The 21,844-nt window shown below is 39.3% G+C and overlaps 1 protein-coding gene and 1 non-coding gene across 3 annotated transcripts in view; one reads left to right on the forward strand and one right to left on the reverse strand.

Annotated features, from left to right (window-relative positions):
- Positions 1–21,844, reverse strand: part of LOC102289753 (contactin-associated protein-like 4) — a 150,548-nt gene that overhangs the window by 77,421 nt on the left and 51,283 nt on the right. For both annotated transcript variants that reach the window (XM_042219043.1, XM_005918035.3), the window contains exons 4-7: positions 19,175–19,322; positions 15,504–15,710; positions 534–706; positions 288–434 (exon numbers count right to left, since the gene is read on the reverse strand). In XM_042219043.1, coding sequence (XP_042074977.1) covers positions 288–434; positions 534–706; positions 15,504–15,710; positions 19,175–19,322 — 675 coding nt within the window. The remainder of the gene's footprint in view (positions 1–287; positions 435–533; positions 707–15,503; positions 15,711–19,174; positions 19,323–21,844) is intronic.
- trnal-uaa lies at positions 8,971–9,053 on the forward strand. The gene has a single exon. It is a non-coding gene; the product is annotated as a tRNA-Leu (tRNA).

Here is a 21,844-nt window from a genome sequence, read left to right on the forward strand (position 1 = left end):
TATATATATATATGTGTGTGTGTGTGTGTGTGTGTGTGTTAATAAAAGTAATATAATCAGGACAACAAGACAAGAATAGATGGTGCGGTAACAAAATGTAAATAAATAAAAAGGCAGCTAATGAAATAAATGCAAAAGACTAAAAGAATCCAAACATTTATGATAATGCCAGTAAAGGCATTATGTTACTGATGCAAAGAGGCGAACTGTTTGAGAGCCTGGAGTCACAGCATATAAGTGCTTTCTTGAAAACAGAAAAATGGGTGTTCTTGGTATCATGTACTTACCCTGACAGTAACTTGATGGTCACTATTCTTAGCCAGCTCTATCAAGTTGAAGCCATTGTACAGCAGGTTTTCTATGCAGCCATGGAGGTCCTTACTGGAGGCGCCTGGCTTCTGCGATCGAAGGCTATGGACAGCTCCTAAACTCAACTATGTAGAGATCACAATGAAAAAAATATTGTATATTTTCTGTGCACATTTATATAAACACGCCACTGGTCAGTTTTATATCAGTGTGTTTTAGCACACCTGTTCGATGGCCCAGCGACTGAACTCTGCCGGGAGCTGCACTCTCTCCGTGTTTTTGTCCACAGTCAGGTTGAGGTGAGCACTTTTTTGCTCCAGTACTACATGGTGCCAATGCTGATCATCCAACAGGCTGCCAAGGGAGGTGAGATGCAGTGGTTCAGGGGAAGTCTTACCTGAAAGAGAAAGCGGGAGACAGAAAAGATGGGTGAATAAAGAATAACAAGAGAAATGGTGAAGAATGCAAAAGGAAAGACAAAAGAAGAAAGTGTTGGAAAAATACATTTAAGATAAAAAGGAGAAGGAATGGGGCAAAGGGAGAAGTGGATACAGAAGGTGAAGAAGGTAAAAATCAGCTAGAGGTAGAAGAGAGGTGGGGTTGGTCATGGAAGAAAAATAAAGAAGACTGATGGATGGCAGGGAAAGAATAAGAGGTGGTGGAGGATAAAGCAGGCAGAGACAAATAGATCATTATTGAAAACTACTCAGAGTGAAACTGAAATTACAAAGACAGACTTTGTTTTTTAATCCACACACCAAAACTGTTTTATTTGTAAGAAACAAGAAAAAAAAGAAACACTGTACATCAAATTGGTCACTATAAAATGGAAAAGAAGTGAAGCGCTCATCAAATGATTTCACTTATGTCATTAGGATTATTCAGTTTTCTGGTGGCTTTTAGCACTTTTTCTATTTTTACCTGATTTGACAGCGACTTTTGTTATATGACCTGTTAGCTTGCATGGTTGTCGATATCTGACCCACTATTCTGGGGAACAACAACAATCAGACTTTACACTGCATCTAAATATTTCATTTTTCTCTGAATCCCACAGCGAGGATCACTGAGAGGTCACCCTTGGTCATCTCATTAGCAACAACTAGATATAACTGCACGCTAACACTGAAAAACAAAGCCAAATATGTCCTAATGCCTAATCTGGGGGGGGAAAACTGGAGAAGACACATGGCAAGACACCATTAAAGATAGATGAGCACCAGCCGGTCCTAATAAGTGGATCCATCTCTATTCCCCCCCTAGGGATGTGAAAGAAACTGTGTTTCTGCTTACAGGGGGAACTGGAGAGAGCAGAATACTGTCAGTCATTAAAAATGTATTAGATATTCTTAAGGGAAAAGCAATTTCAACTTCAGAGAAAGAAACAGACCACTTGGAAGCTGATGGACAAATATCTTTGATATTTCACTTCGGTCTGTGAGAATATATACAACCTAGTGAGAAATCAAAGGAAAACCCTGAACTGTTCATGCTTACAGGTAGAGATCATGCACGAGTTGTTTGGATCAACTCATCTTAAGGTGCCTACGCTCACCTTTCCCTTCAGTCAGTTTATTGTCCTTGTAATTGTTTGTCTGGTCCTCTTCAGCTGTACCGCTGCTGAATCTGTCTCACCTAAATACAACTAGCCAGATTTGTGAGTTTGTAATAAAACAAGTATTCCAGCAGTTCCCAGTATCTCCTTGTGTTTTTCCTAATGTTCTTACCAATGTCCTAATTTATGGTGTGGGTTTAACCCCTTGTTGGAAGTGTTTTCTTCCTCTGGCTGCTTTTAAATGTAACTCCTACCTGGATTAAAGGATTTGGATTTCTAAACTTACTCTACTTCCTGGTGCCCTAGATTTACACCCTTTCCTCTGTTTGTTACACAATTAATACAAAGCTTAAAAGACTCTCTGACTTAGGTCTAATGAAACTGTACAACATCAGGTGTTACAAATGAATACTGTCTCCTAACACGTCAGTCATGGGCTATGATGCACAGCTGGGATTCCTCCACCTTTTGCTGCCACGCGTCTTCTATTACCACATTTTCTTCTTGTTGGTGTCCCAAACATTTAGTTCATCACATTTTACTGACTGCTGTCTGCTTGAGATAAGTTACTGTTCTGTTGTTGTCGTTTTTTCTAACTAGCGCTGTAGTTACACTAACCACTACATTATTTCAAGCTTGCATTTCTGTTTGTTGGTTGGTAGAGTTGAATAGGTGGTCATCCTGAATTTGGAACATTTTTTTCTAGGCTACCTTTAGCCGTTAGCCTTCTGCTTAGGAACAACATTTTGGAGCCACTACAAAAGAAAGATATTGCTGTGATTTGATGATTATGGTGCTTGTCTGGGACAGTCTGTGTATACCCAGCTTTAGAGAGTCACTTTAAATCAGCACAAAGCTCTTGATATAAGTGGTCTGCACAACATCCCATATGACAATCGACAGGGAGCAAGAGGTCACTGTAAAAAGTATGAATATGGTTTCATATGTCTGCCCTTCACAGTAATCAGCTATTGGGAGGATTAAATGATATGCTAGACCATGCTCTCTTTCGCCATCATTGAAAAACCAAATGAAGGAAAAATGAATATCTTTTCAAAGAATTACATTTCTATCCTTCAGCAAAGTTATCAAAGAATCAATGTCAACTCAGACGATGTTAAAGAATGACTCTGCCACATGCATATATTGCAGCTCTGGTTAAATACCGAAAGCTGGAAGGCCAGCTTTTCAGGTTATTTAAAATACATTTAGCAAAAGATGACAAGTCCTCCTCCTCAGTGTCTTTTCAAACTCAGACAGCTAGTTGATTCAAACCCAGGCCCTTTGTGCTTCGAGGGAACTTCGCGTACTACTGCACCACCTTTCCACTCTAGCATGTGGGAACAATAAGTTCCAGAGGTTGCTACAAATACATGCAACACGCTTTTCTTTTTTCCAAAACTTCAATCTGATATAACTAAATGAAATGCCAATCAAATATTCTATAACTTTCACCAAATCTTGGACCAGATTAGAACTAATTTTAACCTCGAAAGGCCTTAAACCCTTAAGCTCTAATTAACAGAAAATTCTTTACTTGGATAAACACGAATTGTTGCAGTTTGGTACAATTCAAGAATAGTAATAGCACAAATTTGAGTGACCAGAAAAACAATGTTCTTGGATAGCTCGTGCTTGGAAGGAAGAAACATTAAAACTCTTCTGATGTTAACACCTTACTGAGCTTTGAGCTTTCTTTTGTTTTTTAACTTGAGTTCGTCACGTTTTCATATTCTTACATCAGGTGGAGTGAAGAAAAACAATTTTATTATTTTATCAGAGAAAATTAAACTAATGATACAGAGGAAGTCTCTCCTGTCAACACAGTTATTGTGATGACTTATTTGATTAGAGTCTGGATGAACAGAAAGAGACACTGCAATCAATACGAGAGGAAAGATGAGAATCTCTTTATGGGCTTTGATTAATGGAAAAATTACTGTGTTGTAGGAGGTAGAGAAGAGGGCCTTACTGGATGGATGTTTCATTAGATGGATGATTTGATTACTGCATGAATGATGGGAAAGAGAAAGCAGGAATCAATATCAGAGATCAGAGGCCAAAACAGAAAATTGCTTTACTAATATTAATAAATAGAGCCATCTCTTTCCATCTCTTCATCAATCTTTCCTCGTGTGTTTTCTGTCTTTCGTATTCTCCGATCGTTTTTGGCTGTGAAATCATCGCCTCTGAGGGAGGAAACTTTTCCAGTTTTGAGGACCTAGTGTTACAAAATTTGAGACTGTCTCAGCTTTTTTGTCATCACAGTCCTCTGTTAGACATAGCTGTTAATTAAAAGAGTAGTTTGTGTTATTTAATCAGCAATGCAGTCAGTTTAACTCAGTATGTTAGATATAAATGATATAATTATGCTGAGCCGTAGAAGAGCTGCAATCAAAAGGTTCCAACAAACATGACAATGAAAAGGAAAACTTGTAAATATTTACAACCTTCCCTTCAAGGTCATCTTCATGTGCACCTCTTCACTACTGTCACTGTGCCTGATATCTTTTAGGTCACTCTGGAAGTCCCACTATAACCAGTTGTGTTGTGGTCCTGAGTCTTTGACCCAGCATTTTATGTTTTTGAGTTGCGTTTGTCGTTGTTTAAGCTTGTAGCTGCTTACTGTTCAGTTGTCGCTTTTGTGTATTTTTTTAAATTTATCCTCCGTTACAGGCATTTTTGTAAGTGCCTCCCCACGTTTTGTCAAGTCTCTGTCTGTTATGTTTCCCTGTTAAGTTATTTCTTGTTTTATTTGGGTAACATTTGTCTTGTGTGTTCTATGTTCAGCTTTACTTCGCTTGTCTCATTATCCCTGAGTTACACCTGCCATATTTCCCACCTGTTTTTTCCTTAGCCTCATTATCATTTGTCCCTTTGTCCTGTCTCATATCTTCCCAACCTTTGGGATTATTTATCCCAGAAATGTGTTTCTTTGCATTTCTGTAAAAAGTCGAGCAATAAGCTGCATTTGGGCCCACTCCCTGCCTACCACACAGCTGAACCTTGACTACTTGAACTTGTGCATCTTTGCTGGACCCTGCAGTGGATGAAAACTCCAGCCTACTCATTTGGTTAGGTAAAAAGATGAAGTCAGAGCCACGATGGCATGTGCTATCATGGAGGTCAGTTGTGCTGAATGTTGTCAAATGCCTTACTGTAGAACCTTATGTTGACAGTATGACACTGGGGGACAATTTCAATGTGTACAATCTTGTGAATGTCACAAAAAATGACAAACATGCTCCAGGTTATCTCCCCCAACTGATGTGTGGCTTTGGGCTTGGACACTGTGCACTTTTCCTCTGACAATTTCTGGTTGCTGACAGGGTTGTAGCCAAAGCCCCGGCTCTCATTACCAGTGATGATACTTATTAAGGTGACTTCTGAGTCAGTTTGACATAAAAGCTGATATTTGCTCTCAACAGGTTTGAATTCTGCATTCATATTGTAGCACAGTGGTGCAGTGGACTGCTGCCTCACATATTCATATTCAAAAGTCCTGATCGGTTGGGGCTGAATTAGAATCTTGTCCAGGCTTTCCATGGTGTAACCTGCCTTTCACTAAATGTTACTCAGCCTCCTTGCAACCTTGGGATAGATAAACAGTTCAGATACACAGATACAAGTAGTCAAAATGGGACTAGGCCAAAAAACAGCAGTCCAAAGATGAACATGTAGAGCTTGGCCAACTACCAGTCAGTATGTTTTTATTTTTAAATTATTAAGTACCCAGTCATACAAGTCTTTGATCCTATTGATTGAAACCTGATACCAAACGTAATGATTGTACGTTTATTATTATTTATAGTTTATTTTGCCATTCTTCAGGTTAATGGAAAACATGAGTATTTGAATTGTATTTAACACCATTCATTATTCATTATGCCAGTGTTTCCCAACCTTTGGGAGCCACGCCACATATTTCACATTAGAAAAATCACACAGCATCATGTTAGGGCCTTCATCTGGGTTGGAGGTTTCTCCAGGACCCAGGTCAGATTGACTACTTTTTCTTTACAAATATTTATCTATTGCTATTATGTACTGTGTCATCTCACAGCATGACTATTATGCAATTTCTTCTTCACCTTCTTATGTTTTACTGGTAGTTGGCAACCATTTAATTAGAGCAAGGTAGTTGCACTGCCCTCTAGTGGAAGAGAATGTAATTGTTCTGCCGGTTACTCATGCCGATTGCTTAGAGTACTGATCAGATGGAACCAGATCACGGCACACCGGATCACACCTCAGTGGTTGGGAAACACTGTATTATGCACTGTAGATTTATGACCTTCACACTAAATGTCAAGTGTTTACCAAAGGAGTACATAGTAACAATTACTTGGCTCAGTTCTGATATTTCCACCTTCCAAAACTCTTTTGTCTGCTCACTGTTATATCTCTGCATTAAAACTCTGTGGATCAGAACTTACCAGGTTGTTTAAATAGAACCAATTAATGTAACAGATCACTTAACCTTGCACACACAAAGCCAGGCACCTTACAAGAAACACTTACTCCTACGTGCTGGAATAATCAATAATATACCATAAGGTAAGTATATCCGATTAGACTCCGTGTAACACACATAAACACAGATGATATTCTGTAGCTGAATGACATCTTATCCCAGAATCAGTCAGAAAATCTATTTTAAACTTTTAAAATATGTGTCATTTGATAAATTGTGCAAGATTTTATTTATGAACATCAGAGAAAAAGACAGAATATCCTGAGTAATTGTCTTCAGCGTATTCACCCGAAGGCCTTACTAGACAAAACTGAGAGAAGATGCAGATCAGATCCATTTTTTAATGACTGAAATCTGACTTAAATGGAAATGTGTGTGCCCACGAGCAAGACGTTGTTGAGAAATAGAGTGGGAAAAAAGTTTGAAACCTAGTTTAAACTGTGAATGACTGCAGCAGTTCTTCCTCAGACCGAGTCTGCTGTCTCATCATTATAAGTCTGTACTGAACACAAGTTTAAATCATTTTGTCATTCTACTCATGCCCGCAAGACACTATCGCGTCACTGTATCTTGTCTCCTATTCTATTACAGCTCCTCAAAATCTGATTGCTCTTATCAGAAAACTGGCTGGTATAATTATTTCAGCAACTGACTGCCATAAAACACCATGTCTGTCACAGAAACTCGCTAATGATTCACAGCTCAGGTCACCAAGTGAGAAGTTTGCAGGAAGATTTTTGCTTCCTCAGAAAGTATTTCTAGTGCTTTTTCCCTCCTGCATCATGTGAAGTGAGGTTAATCATCTTTTTATCTTTTATTTCTTTTCACTTTTTATTGTAGACTTAATTTGCACAATAATCTAAACTAACAAAAACGACACGTGCAAAAATCACATTTGGTCACATTAAGAGAAGCTGATCAAACAAAAACCAACAGATACAGGGTCATTTCTCATCTTAAAAGAGTCATTTAATATATATTGAGCATTTGAGTGTTGCTATAATTTGGATATTGTGAAATACTGTGGGATTTATTGAATTCTGCTGTAGGGGCTAAGAGCTTAATGTCTTCTTTCCAAAGCTAGCAAAGGTGCAAAGGTTCAAACTTGCATTATATGTATGTGCTGAAGTAGCTGCCAACAAATTCAAGCATATAGTGGACTATCTGATCTCATTTATCATTTTTATTTACAGGCAATGGGAGAGCCTGTGAGTACTTTGTGAATAGTTCTGTTTTGGGCTTAGAGAGTTCAGTGATCCCAGCAAACATCGCTGAGACAGAAGTTTTGTGTCTCTGGACAAAAATGGTCAAAGGCTGAAGCCAAAAGTGTGATTATGAGGCAGACAGCCAGAGGAGACACATCAAATAATAGTCCAGTCATACCCTCTCATACAAACCAGGGAAAAACAATCATACAGTACTGTGGAAAGAGCCACCCTTCATTTCTTTACATTTTCCTTCTTAGGAACCAGGCTTTCTGTCATTTTTTTAAAGTGGTCTTGACACTTGATCTTCAAGTGATCTCCTCCAGGATTTCTAAAGGTCTTTCAGCAGTCTTTGGTCGTGGTGTTTTCCTCTTCTTGTTTGTCTTGTCTAGGCATCGACTCAAAATTATACGTTTTTGTTTGAAGTGAACTGAAGACAGTCATGAAAAGTGAGTGAAGAACTTATCAGACAGGAACCTCATTGAACCTGAAAAGAAGGCACTAGCCAAAGGACTCCATTTTGCCATTTCTCCACAACAGCTGGCCACAGTGGATCTAATCACAGCCACGAAAACAACAATCCATCCTAGCTCCCCTTGTGGGGAACACACCCCATCACATCAAAAACTCCACTGACTTTACCAACAAGTTCCAGAAACTTCCTCTGGATCCAGATTAAACCAAAATGTTCTTTGATGTGGTTTCACTCTTCACTTGCATACCTGAGGCAGTGGAGACTGTCAGAAAATGACTACAGCAAGACAGTTCCTTAGAAAAGAGAACCAGCTTTACCCCCGATAACATCTGCACACTGTTAGACCTCTGCGTTACCACCACATATTTTAAATACAACAAGGGTGTCTACAGACAAAAACATGGATGTGCCATGGGCTCGCCGGTGTCACCCACTGTGGCCAACATTTACATGGAGGAAATGGACAGTAAAGCCCTTGGCAGCACGTAGCCACTGGTACAGATACGTGGATGACAACAGGGTCAAAATCAAAAGCCAAGAGGTTTAAGCCTTCACATCAACTCAGTGGAGAGAAACATGAAGTTCAACAGGGAAGACACAAAGGACAACAGTTTGCCACTTCTGTACTGTGCTGTGCACATTGAGGAGAATGGAAACCTCAACACTGAAGTTTACTGGAAGCACACACACACAGACCAGTACCTACTCTTGGACTTGGAACACAAACTTGGAGTAATCAGGACCCTGCAACGCTGGGCAGAAAACATTTCCTCAGAGGTAGAAGGGAAAGAAAAGGAACACATACATGTAAAGAAAGCTTTTAAAACATAGTTATCTTAGTTGGGCTTTCATCAAATCAGTGAAGACGAGTTTTAGTTAAGACAGTTCATTGAAAGTTTGTATTAATCCACTAAACTGCAGTATAAATCCCTTTTTTTCCTTTTGCACAAGTACCAGGATGGCCGAGTGGTTAAGGCGTTGGACTTAAGTTCCAATGAGCAAATGCTCTCGTGGGTTCAAACCCCACTCCTGGTACACACCTTTTCCACGCCTTGGCTCATGTGATGATCAATAGTGGGCCAATGAACCCTTTAATATATAACTCCCACTAGGGAATCTCCATCATTTGGTCTTAGAAATGAAGAAGCTTCTTGGATGAGAGGTGAAACATCTTCAAGAAACTCAAAGAAGTCTAGTCGCTTTTCTTTCCAAGCTCCTTAGCTGTTAGCATTGTTATATTTGCTGAACAACAATTAAGTTATAGAAACCTTGCGACCTTGCAACAAGGTCCAGAAAGCTTTTCTACTCGACATTTAGAAAGGCCATCTGGCCGACAGCTGGGAAAAATCAGACAATTGCAGGATGTTTAAATGTAAATTTTGAGATTTAATTCTAGTCATTAAAAACAAGCACTTAAAGACACAAACATGTCTGACTTCCCAGCCCAGACTGCTTGAGAATTAAAACTTTCTTTTTTTATTTTTTTTACTGTGAAGAGGAGATTCATTGCTCTGTTTTCAGTCTCTACCTCACTGCATTACCTCAGTACTTATAATTCAAAAAACTCACCAGTGAAGCCTCAGATTGTTGTCTTTGCACTGACTTTGGTATAAAATTGCTTTGATAGCTGCAGCTGTAGGTTTTGCATATTAAATATGCATAAAATTGAGGAAAATTGAAAGAAAAACAAATCTGGCTGTAATAAGTCTGTGACTGTTGATTAATCTTAGTATCTTAAAGTGGACCTTTCAACCTCTACAATATTTTCTGTTATACTGTTACAATCATTGATAGTCACATCAAACAAGGTCATCCATCCATCCATTCTCTTCCACTTATCGGGGTTGCAGGAGCATTGGAGCCTATTCTCGCTACCATAGGGTGAGAGGCAAGTTATACCCTGGACAAATCAACAAGACCAAAGAAGGCCAAAGATTCAAAATAATAAAGGAGAAATATGTGCAGCAATCACAAATATAGGCTTCACGCTGCTCTCAGTTCTTGCTTTCAGACAGTTTTTCTACTCTTGGCTCTCTATGATGCAAATGGTGCTGATATCTGTAATATGGTGGCACGTTGCTCTGACTGTGACCACACAGGCCCCATCCACCTGATATTCAAAACGACTAAAACAGTCTCTATTGCAAGGTGCAGGAAATTTCAAGGAAGCTGTCATAAAGGCATCGAGAAGGGAGCTAGAACAGCTTGTTTCAGAGAGTAAATGAACTGAGAGGTTGAACCAAAGCCCAGCATAACATAAACATTTCAAATATGTTTTGAAATGAAATGATAAATGAAATAATGAAAACTAGTCCAATAATTTTAAAAAAGGAGATGGAAATGAGCATAAAAGGTCCTCTTAAAAACTAACTTCAAAATTAATTCTCTTCAAATGTACATTCAGTTAACCCAAATTTATAAAGGCCCCTGGGTTTATAAGTTGAATGAACTTAAAACGACCCGCTGTAAAGTAAACTTTTATTGGAATTTCTTTTGTGGGGTAGTGTGATATTTGCTGTGAGATTTCATAACATGTTTAGCTGCCAACGCAGTGTCACAAAATAAGATTGGCCAGTAATTACACCCTGCAGTGCAGCCAAGTAGGTGACTGTGACTAATGACCTGGTTACTACTTTCATATCTAGGCAGCAAGTAACAAGGCTTCTTTATGTGCTGGGGCTTTCCATACAGTCAGCTATGTATTTAAACTTCTAGTCCTTATATATTCACTACATATACCTGCTGCAATCACACAGATTCCATCAAGAATGCAATTATCTAAAAAGAGATGGTCGACAAATTGGCAACGAGTGACAGGAGAGGTGATTTTTTTAATTTCTCTCATGCAGAAAATTATAATTGGTTAACAAGTAAAAGGAGAGTGACAGGGGCAGGAATTAATCACATTATTTAAAGTACTGAACTGCTGAAGGTACTAGCATCTGCTAAAAAGTAATTCATCTACCACCTAGTTTTTAATTTGTATTTTGGTTCCTCAGTCATCAGGACAGAGCTGCTGTTTGTGCAGGGTTGTTACTCAGTGTTGCCTCATAATGTGGGCAGCATCTGCTCCAGGAGGGTCAGACCTGGATGTGTTAGTGTTAGTACAAAAGTGCACAAAGCAGATGACCCGAATTGCACAATTCGTAACCTAAAAACGTTGTGCAGAAAAGTGAAAAAGAGAGAGAGGGAGAAAAATGTAGAAAATATGAGGCAGAAAGATGAAGGACTGAAAAATGGTTTACGGAAGCTTTTGAAATAACATAAGAGGAAAAGAATTGCTCTGGCATATCCAAAAGACAGAGATACATAACAATGAAGGAAAACAGAAAAGATGGTTGGAGAGAATATCAAAAAGGTCTTTGTGTGTGTCAAGAAGGCAAGACAGGAGAATGAAAATTAAAGTACAACTAAAAACAGCCAAAGTGTCTCTTCTAATTAAAAAAAAATAAAAAAAAATAAAACACTGAGATGTGGGCAGAGAAACTCAGAAAAACAACACTAATTAAATCAGAAAAAGTCTTGCTGAGAAACAGGGTGGAGAGGAACAGAAAGAGAAACCACAATGAAAGCTCTGTTGCTATTATTTCAAAGGACTTGGGATGTTGCTATGTTGAGTACATGTGTTTGTTCACACTAGGGATGTTTCTTATGACTAATTTACTAGTTGATTAGATGGGAAGAAAAATTCTAACTAATCAACCAGTCTGCAAATATGAAAACAATAAGAAGGCATTTAAATCCAAGTCAATCTAATGGATGAGGTTAAACATGGGCAATAATCAAAATGCAGCTGAAAAGTGTGACGCCATGCATAACACTGTACACGCTCAGTGTCAGATGCTGAGTGTTGCTAACATTAGCAGTGGTTGTCCCAGCTGCCTTCTTTCCTTGCAAATTAACATCCACCCGCTGTGCTAGATGTAGTTCTGCATTGCTCTGGGCGAGCGGTAATCCGCCAGCTTATTCTGAGGCAACAAGGCAGAGAGGGCTGGTGTCGTCTGCTCGGGCTAAAAGTCTGTGTAACATCTGCATAACATCTCAGAAGTGACAGTTAACTGGCAGTGTAAAATAATACAATTAGAATAATTGCTCCACCAAGTATGTATAGCAAGGGTGGCAGTATTTAAAAACCTAGTCAACTAGTCGCTCACACCCCTGGTTCAAAAAGGGGAGGCAAAAACTGGAAGGTGATCTTAGCCAGCTTGGCTAAATAGCAGAATGAAAGGGGGGGCTAACATTACATTTTCAGCCAATAGGAGGATGATATGTCCTCAGCATCGATGGCAATGCCAATGATACCTAGCTAACAGCAGTACACTTACCATACATTTTTGTATGTTTTCTATTACATGCTATATGGTGAAGTCAGAGCCAACATAACAGCAAAACTTTAATAAAATGTATAATTAACTGCAGTCATTTCTTTTAATGTCATTTCTTTTAAGTCTATAATTGAGATCAAACCACCCTGATGGGTTACTGAACAAGTACAGGGGTCCCTTGTTTATCCTCATTTATCGCGGGAGTTACGTTCTAAAAATCCGCGAAGTAGCCAACTTTATTGTTTACAATTATTATGGATGTTTTATGGCTGTAAAACCCGTCACTACACCCTTTATACACTTTTCTCCGACAGGCTTGAACATGTTCACACTTTTCTCTATTGTTTAAACACTGTAAAAGTTCAAACCTTCGTAGAAAAATAAGTCCATTATTATAAAATAAAACCAAAGGGACCAATAGTGCAAAACGTTTCATCGACATTTTTGTGTTTATGGGAGAAATCTTACAAACATACAGTACAGCACTTCAGAGTCACACTGCTGGCGATCGAAGATTAAGATAAATTTGACAAGCTGAATGCATTCTGTACTGCACAGGAGACATGACACAAGATTGATTGACAATGGTCTACAGCCAATCAGGACGCCGAACACAATGCGCCGTTTAAAAAAAAAGCATGCAAAATTGCACCAAAAAAAATCAGCGAAACAGCGAGACCGCGAAAGGTGAACCGCTTTATAGCGAGGGACCCCTGTACACAGTGTATATCCCATATGGAAGCATACTAGAGAAAGTACACTTTGACCTGCCTTTATGTAAAATGATGCCTAATCTGATTAAGTTAGAGCGCACTCATTATAATTGATTTAAGTTTCTTGAAGGTGACAGCCCACCTTCAGAAAGCTCTTCAAGGTGATCAACTTCCTACAATGACATTTTGAAAAAGTCTAGGTCATTTTTTGAGGCGGTAGGGTTTCTTTGCTGCCTGCGTTGAGTGCTGGAGGGGACATAGCGAATGTTGTTTAAGAAGTCGTAACCTTTCTTTAAGATGTTACTTTCTTTAAGGATGTGCAAAACAAGTTTACAGTCTCAGAGAAGAGACACAGCGATGTCTCTGACAGATGGATGAAAGGTAGAACAGATGACGGATACATGAGGGAGGGATGGGAGATAAAGATGCAGAGATGAAGAGCATTTGTGAGAAATAGAAGTCAGGGGGTGGATAAAAGGGAAGATGAAAGCAAATAGGAGGCGATGGAGGAATCATTTTTAGTAGACATGAAATGGTGAGAGGGCAAAAAGATGGAAAGATAGATGGATGAAAAGACCTGATGGGAATCCTGATGACTGGCAAGCCATATGTTAACGATGCCAGTCTGACAGCCTCTGGTTTAACCCTATTCACACACACACACACAGACACACACACACACACACACACAATCTATACAGACTGTAAGCCATGCATCAAGGCTTACAGAGTCCAGCCCCAACACATGCTACAGTGAATGGGTACCATCCATCACAGCTGTAACTAGACAGAGATGCAGCAGCAGCAGCCAAGACTAAACCAATCAGATGGCAGTGTGTGTAACGACCATCTCAAACCAAAAACAATCTAAAGTTATTTTAGAGTTTGAGCTGTCCTCAAACTTATACAGATGTTTTTTACCAATACAACCCTGAAGTGACAAAAAACCTCTGTGTGCTAAAATAACATAGAATACTAGAACCAGAAAATAAAAACAGAAATAGCATGTTTCTTCTCAGAGGAAATGTGCTTAACTGCAAAATCGGTGTGCTAAAAATGCTCTTACCAACTGCAGTAGCATGTCTGAGTGCTAAGATGCCTTTCTTTTGTCTATTTGTGTACAAACCGCTGAAAGGATTAAAAAAAACCTGACGTAGTTACTGCTTGATTATCAGTTTGATTAAAAAAATCTTACATATGGACACTCAAAAAGCCTCTTAGACTAAAATGTATACTTATGTCAAATATCAAGAACCACATTGCATTTTTACATGTTGCCATTCTTTATACTTCAAATATTTGTTCATAAATGGAAAGTCAGAGCAACAACAAGCATTACTGATAACAGATAACCTTTAAAGGTATCACACAGAAAGAAAATAAGATCAGTGGTTATGTAGCAGCTGGGAGCTCCACAAATAGCTTGACAATATGATGCAAAGAATGATGAGCCATCAGATGATTTTAGCTTCCATTGAGACCAGCTGATCTTCGGGGACTGCAGGGAAATTTGAGTTAAGAGCCAGAGCTAATGCTATGCTGCTTTTTTGTGCATAGGGTGCAGTTCAAAAAAAATCTACCATTAAAAAAATACCAAACATATAGGTTCCCTCCAACCAGCTGACCTCTGCAAGCACCTTACAATTAAAAGTGGTTGTCCAGAAGCTGAGGATGTTGCATGCTCAACCACCGGGACACCAGTTGGTCACTGCAACTATTTGCAATGGGTCGCTTAATGTAACAGAAATTCAGTGCAATCACCAGATCACCACCACTCTAGTGTGACAGTGCCATTACATGTATTATGTGTGTGCATTTGATTTCAGCACACAGAAAAACATCAACTTTCAATCTGACCAGACAGACTGGCAATAGTACAACAGTTTTCAGGAGAGTGCAAAGCTTTGAAGCCCAAAGGAGGCACAGAAGGACAGGAATGGGACAGTCACATCGCAAATGAACCCACAGCATTAGACAGTCAACACAGTTTACTGTAGTGTCCTGGGGTGTCTAAAAATACAGGAGTCGTTTGGTGAAACTGACACAGTCTTGACTCGCGACCTTCCAGTATATCCTCCCTGTGCTGGTGTCCTCCTTACCAAAATCAAGCTGAAGAGTCACTGTTTTCACACAACGAGGAAGAAAGCATGCAGTGAAGGGGCACGTGTGCAGGGGAAGTTCCACTGTGTGATCTAAAAAAGGCAGTAGCACTGGACATGTACCAGATTATGACCCCGACTAGGAGATCAGACAAATTTATATCAGGTTATAGTTTTGGCCAATAACGTATCTTTTTTGTGTCTATTTCTTTAAATACATTTTTTAAAGAGGTTTTTAATAAATCTGTCCCACGTTTTTCTCTTAAATACCATTACTTCTACTCCAGTATGTATGAGGAAAAGTCTGCTTCCATAAATGGCTACCATTATGTTTGTGTTGTGTTGTACCTTGTCTGAGTAGCAGCTGTAGCTTTCCTCTCTCTAACTCCAGGCTGAGGCTGACGCCTTGCTGCCCCTCTGCATGCAGCAGTATCCCAGAATTCCTCAGGGTTTTAAACTTCAGAGAGACAACCTCTTTGGATGTCTGCCACGGCCCGGGACTCAGCCTGTACACCAGGCTGCTGCTGCCACCGTTTAGGCTCACCACATCAGAGGCTAAAAATCAAAAACAAAATAGATTTCATGATAAAAGAAACGAGAGCAAAACATTGAAACCAGAATCTTAAGCAAAAGCTTAACAGTTCATATCATATAACCCTGAAACAGACAACAGTCCTTGTGTTTGTGCAATTTTCCTACAGCATCAGATTGTTCAAAGCTCCGACTAATAACTGGGTGTCAGAATTGCTATTAATACCATCTAATATTCTAATTCAAGGTTCTTCAATAATGCTTATGCTACCCTGCATAAACTCACAGTTACTCACACTTGTTACTCATCTACTTGTACCTGTAATTCTGTGGTTGCAGCAGACAATTTGTTAAACAGCGAGGGAAAACCTTGCAGCAAGGACTGAATCTGTATTCTGCTTAACACTTTTCATCAAGAAGTCTCTCAGTTACTGCGTGCTGCTCGCTGGGGATTTGGGCTGAGGTCATGTGAGGAAAACGGTGTAGGTGGTAAAGAATGAACTGCAAATACTGAACTGTTTAAAGAGAGCTGCGGCTGAGTTCAGCATCAAAAGCCTTTTCAGTTGTACAACTAATTTCTCCGACTGAATGTTTCTTAATGGACTTGGCAACTCTTTGGCTTCCTAAGGCTTACAATCAGCCAACCACTTTGCTTGCAGTAATGCTCTTATTGCATTGTACAGTGTATTTCCTGCTGATTGCAGAGCAGTAGGCTTGGGCTCAGAAGCACTGAGTCATCCTCTGCGACTGAAAGCTAAAAAACATTACTTGAAGTCGACTCTGTGGACTATCAAGCCATTCTAATTAAGTCCCAGATTACATTTTGTTCTACAATATTACGTATTATGTAATTACAATCAGCCATATCCCTGTAATTATCCCCAGAACATATTGTTGATTATTTTTGACTCACTACCTGCGTACTGAAATAGCACTAGACATAGTGAGTGCAGTAATTAGCTGGACATAGTTTTACACACATATATTTGATTGATTGCAGTAAATATAATCATAGAAACACACACATATGACAATGGGAAAAAATTAATAAAAAATACATAAACAGAGGAGACAAGTCCCTGTAGCTATGCTGTTGCATCCTAGCATCAGTTAATTAGCAGAGAGCAATTTAGACTGGTATGAATATCATACTTCAAAGACGTGGTTATCAGCAAGAAGGCCTACAAAATGGACTAGTCTGGCCCATGGGATGGTTTCAGGAATACTGCAGAGAAGATGGGGAAGAATGTTTGTATTTCCCACTGTTTGCTTCTGTAGGAAGCATTGGGTTACAGGTTGTTAAGAATAGAGGATGTCAAGGGACCGGTTGTCCAATTCTTAATCTCATTTGAGTCAGAGATCTGAATCATAATCGATGTTTAGCCTTCCTAAAATCAAACTGGACTTGTTGTTCTATAGATCTGGAGGTATTTTATAGTGCTCCTGCACACTTAAGATTAACTTGGACTGCATGCATTTTAATAACTTAAACATTTGACACCTCTGTCTTGCAAGCTGCAGACAGCACAATTGTCTGTGTCTACATTTAAGACAAACTATCCCATGGGTGGTAATAATTTAACTCCAAAAGTCATCCTCGTGGTGCCAGGAAAATAATCTTTACTCCATGACTCACTGTATAAACTTTAAATCCATCCAGCAGATGCTGGTATCTTTCAGGACCAGCTTAACCACCTACTGTCATTTACAGACTTTTGACGCTAGTGCAAAAAGAAATCTTCCTTTCACAGAAAAATGCTCTTTTGCTCAAGATGTAGTGAAAATACTCCTCATTTATACTCCATTATTCTGCCTTCTTACAGTGTTTTACACTATTAGCAAATAATACAGATCATCACACTTCCAGCACTTCCAGAAACCAAAAAGCTCTGGTGTGTGGCTAATTCCACTAATTAACTTTTTAATCATGAATAGGTTTTTTTTTTTTGTTCAAGTTTGCATGGATTTTAAGAAGTTTAAACTCTCATGTAGGCCAGGGAAAATGTTCTCCATCCATTCTTATAATGTTAACTACAAAACACATTATTTTGTGTTTCCTTAAAAAAGACTAATATCCACCGAGCATTTACATTCAGTGCATTTCTCACACTGTGGCAAACCGTTTGTCACCAGCAGCTATATCGCAGCTCCCTGCGATGTATTACATTTGTTTTTCCGGGGAGGATTCCGCCGTGAATGCTGCATTAGTTTTCTGCAGGAACACCAGGAATCTTCTTTGACAACTGTGACACCAGCTGATAAATATAGCACACAAATATATCCGTAAGTAACTTTTGAATATTTCCAAACGACTATAGGCTATTCATCAAAATCCATCTTTTAATGTTTCTCCAAATCCATCTTCTTCTCACGCAGACAACAGTAAATACAGTTAAATAAGGATATATACAATGGTTTTAGCATAAATCATCTTTATACTTGGCAGATTACATGTGATGAAGATGCAAGTACAAGATGTAAGACTATAAAGAAGATACAGATGTCACGTAAAAGTGGCGATCACCAAGAACAAACTAAAGAAAACCTGAGGACACTGTTGGTACAGTTTCACACTGCCGGGTTGTTTTTAACAGAAGAACAAAGAGTCTTATAAGAAAAGAAGACTATGTGTCTTCTTCTAAGAGTGACATTCAGTATGAATTAGAAATAAATGGAAAAAGTAGAACACTTTCAAAAGACACCTTTTGAAACCAAGTCGTATTTGTGAAATTGCTTTTTCCTTTTTAGTATATTCAAAGCAAACGAGCTGATGTCCTTTTATTTTTATGCTTCTATTTTAAAATTCCACTCAGAGTACAGCCGGCGAAATATAGGCGGAAACTTGAAATAATACACAGAGACGGCTGTGGAGGAAATCCCAGGAAACCGTGTTTGCACATGAATAGTTATTGTTTGCTAAGTATATTCTAGCATGTATATGTAAATATATGGAGTTGCTTTTGATATTCATGAGTATGTCGTGTTTTGATTAGAGCACAGAAATCAGGGCAGAGCAGCAAGTGAACGCTGAGAAGACAAAAGACTACAAACACCTGCTCGTTTAAGAAAATGAGCAAAGCCTGTACGTCTGACTGTACATCTTAGCTGTAAAGGGAATAAAGACCAGGATGAAGAGGAGTTCCATTCATTGAAAATATAGTCTAATGTGTTTAAAGTCATGCTGAGTCAAGAGGATTCATATTTTATATGGAAAAAAAACAACAACTCACATATGTTATGTAACTGAATGTGAATAAATCTGACAGCAATGCTTATGTTCAAAACCAATGTCGTATTTGTTTAGTTCATTGTACTGATGCTACGGCTGCTGGGGCCAGCATGTATAAAAGCAGCTCTTAACTCTTAACAAAAGGCTTTCATTGAAAGAAAAGCAGCCCAATAACAAAATCATGAAATGTATACATTTCTCAAGAAAAGACTGAATAAAATTCAGGTGATCCAGTTGGGATAAAGAAGACAGAACTTACTGTAAGGACATCCGTAGGTTTCCAGTCGCAGTCCGATCCGTCCGCTGGGATTCCAGTCCAGAGGAATGAGGCGGAGAAAACGTGCAATCGCTGGTTGCTGCAGCTTGTATTGAACCACATTGTCTGCATTGCTGTTACCTGGAAATGACTAAAAACATACAAGCAGAGAAAAAAATGACATGTAAATATTTACATATATAAATATTTGCACTGGAAATTCAAGTTTTTTGGTTTCCTGTTTGTAGGTTGCCCAACCAGTCTACATGTGTTTTGTGGACTTTGAGAAGGTATTCGACCGTGTCCCTTGGGGGGTCCTGTAGGGGGTGCTCCTGGAGTATGGGGTGTCTGGCCCATTGCTACGGGCCATTCTGTCCTTATACAGCAGTTGCAAGAGCTTGGCCCGCATAGCCGGCAATAAGTCGGACTCGTTCCTGGTGGGTGATGGGCTCCGCCAGGGCTGCCTGACGCTGTACCGATCTGTTGTGGTGAAGAGAGAGCTGAGTGTAAAAGCAAAGCTCTCAATTTACCAGTCGATCTACGCCCCTACCCTCACCTAAGATCACAAGCTGTGGGTAGTGACCGAAAGAACGAGATCCTGAATACAAGCGGCGGAAATGGGCTTCTTCCGAAGGGTGGCTGGCCTCTCCCTTAGAGATAGGGTGAGAAGTTCGGCGATTCAGGAGGGGCTCAGAGTAGAGCCGCTGCTCCTCCACATCGAAAGGAGCCAGTTGAGGTGGTTCGGGCATTTGACAAGGATGCCTCCTGGGTGCCTCCTGGGTGACGTTTTCCGGGCATGTACCACCGGGAGGAGGTCCCGGGGCAGACCCAGGACATGCTGGAGATATTATATCTCTTGGCTGGCCTGGGAACGCCTTGGTGTCTCCCCAGACAAGCTGGAGGAGGTGGCTGGGGAGAGGGAGGTCTGGGCTTCTCTGCTTGGGCTGCTGCCCCGGATAAGCGGAAGAAAATGGATTGTAATGTGCTTGCAGTCCGAGCTTTCTTGACCAATCGTGTTTGAGGAAGCTTTGAGGGCATATAATTCACACTGTATAATCCACATTCCCAATAATATAATAATATATCAACCAAGACTACTGTCGGCGTATCTTTTTGTTGTTTGCTTTCTGTTAATTTTTTTTTGCATTGTTGAAGAATGAATGGCTGGGGGAAGAGGAGGTCTTTGATTGGGTGTCTTGTGGCTCCACCTAAAGTCCTGACATATTGGAAAATCTCCCCCAGGGACTAAGCCACAAGAGTAGCCTATGACTGCAATCATCTTGATATTAAAGAGTTGGATATGATATGATATATGTAGCAAGCTGTAATGTTTATCATGTCAAAATTTTCCCACATTCACCAAAGCATCGAAAGCAAAAATATAAAAGCAGTAAAGTAAAATTTTTAATTGATGATAAATCGGTAAGTGTTAAGGAAGCACCGAAATAACTGAAAATCATTTAGCAGCTGTCCACTCAACAAGATCAACCGTTCCATTAGCATCATTAAAAGGGGACATTTACCGTGTACAGGGTCAAATACATCCACATGTAGTGCAATTACTGATGCAATATTCACAATATTCTTTCCTCGCTCTGATACTCCTTTAATCACAACGCTATTCCACCTTTTTGTTGAAACAAATAAGAGTTTTGTGTCTGACTGTGGACTATTTCAATCTTTAATCAATGGGCTGTAAAAGCAGGACGATCAATAGTAGTGATTCAGCTTCTGAGATGGAGGGTCAGCGCTTTTTCTGTATTTCTAAAAACACAAATTTATGATTATTTGTAGCTTTTTTATTTGATTTAATCTCAAGGTCATCCAGTCTAGGCTGTTTTATCTAGTTCTCACTTGGCTTACCACCTATGTAGACACACAGTGCTTTTAATTGGGTAAAATGAAAGGCAGAGATATGCCATCTGTGTTGTACTTAAATGTATAAAATAAAGCTGATCACACTGGCAGCTTATATAATGACCATGTTAAGGACACAGCACATTTCCATTAGGAATTGGAGACACACCATGCTGCATAGAAAAAGCTGTTTCTGATGGGCAGATGAGGCAGGAAGCAGAGGTGAGGGGGAAGTTTAACAGCAGTTTGTATCTTTTCAGATTTGGAAACTTTTCCTTTGAGGAAATTATATTCATTAACCTACTTTATGCTAAAATCCTTCCATAAAATGTGGAGTGTTAGCAGCGAATTGGTTTGTCGGTCTCTCTCAGACTCTGGGCATAATGCCTGATGGATTTCTTTCCATCTCCTCCATCTGGCTATCTACCCTAATTACATGCCTCCCTTGAAGTTGACACGCAGGTTAACTCACTCTCCCAATACTGAATAAAACTTAGACACTTAATTAACTTATTAATTCCTCTGTAATCAAAAGAAAGTGAATTGGATCACATCATATGATGAAAAGAGACTCTATGTTTGACTGAAAGGAAAAAAAACATTCAATGTGAAATCTGAGAATTCATTTTTGAGACTTTTATGTATGATTTAGTTCACTTTGTTCTTTAGAGGATGAAAACTTTAAACTCTTGGTCTTTTGAAACATCTGAAAATCCTCACATATAACATGATACTGATGCTCTCTTAAAAGAAAACATATACTCAGCTCTTAAAGCATTCTTATGTTTAAGAAGCTGAAAACAGCTGAAATTTTAA

Source organism: Haplochromis burtoni, unplaced genomic scaffold (genome assembly GCF_018398535.1).
Source record: "Haplochromis burtoni strain Fernald_Lab_line unplaced genomic scaffold, NCSU_Asbu1 Contig_27, whole genome shotgun sequence".
Classification (NCBI taxonomy): Eukaryota; Metazoa; Chordata; class Actinopteri; order Cichliformes; family Cichlidae; genus Haplochromis; species Haplochromis burtoni.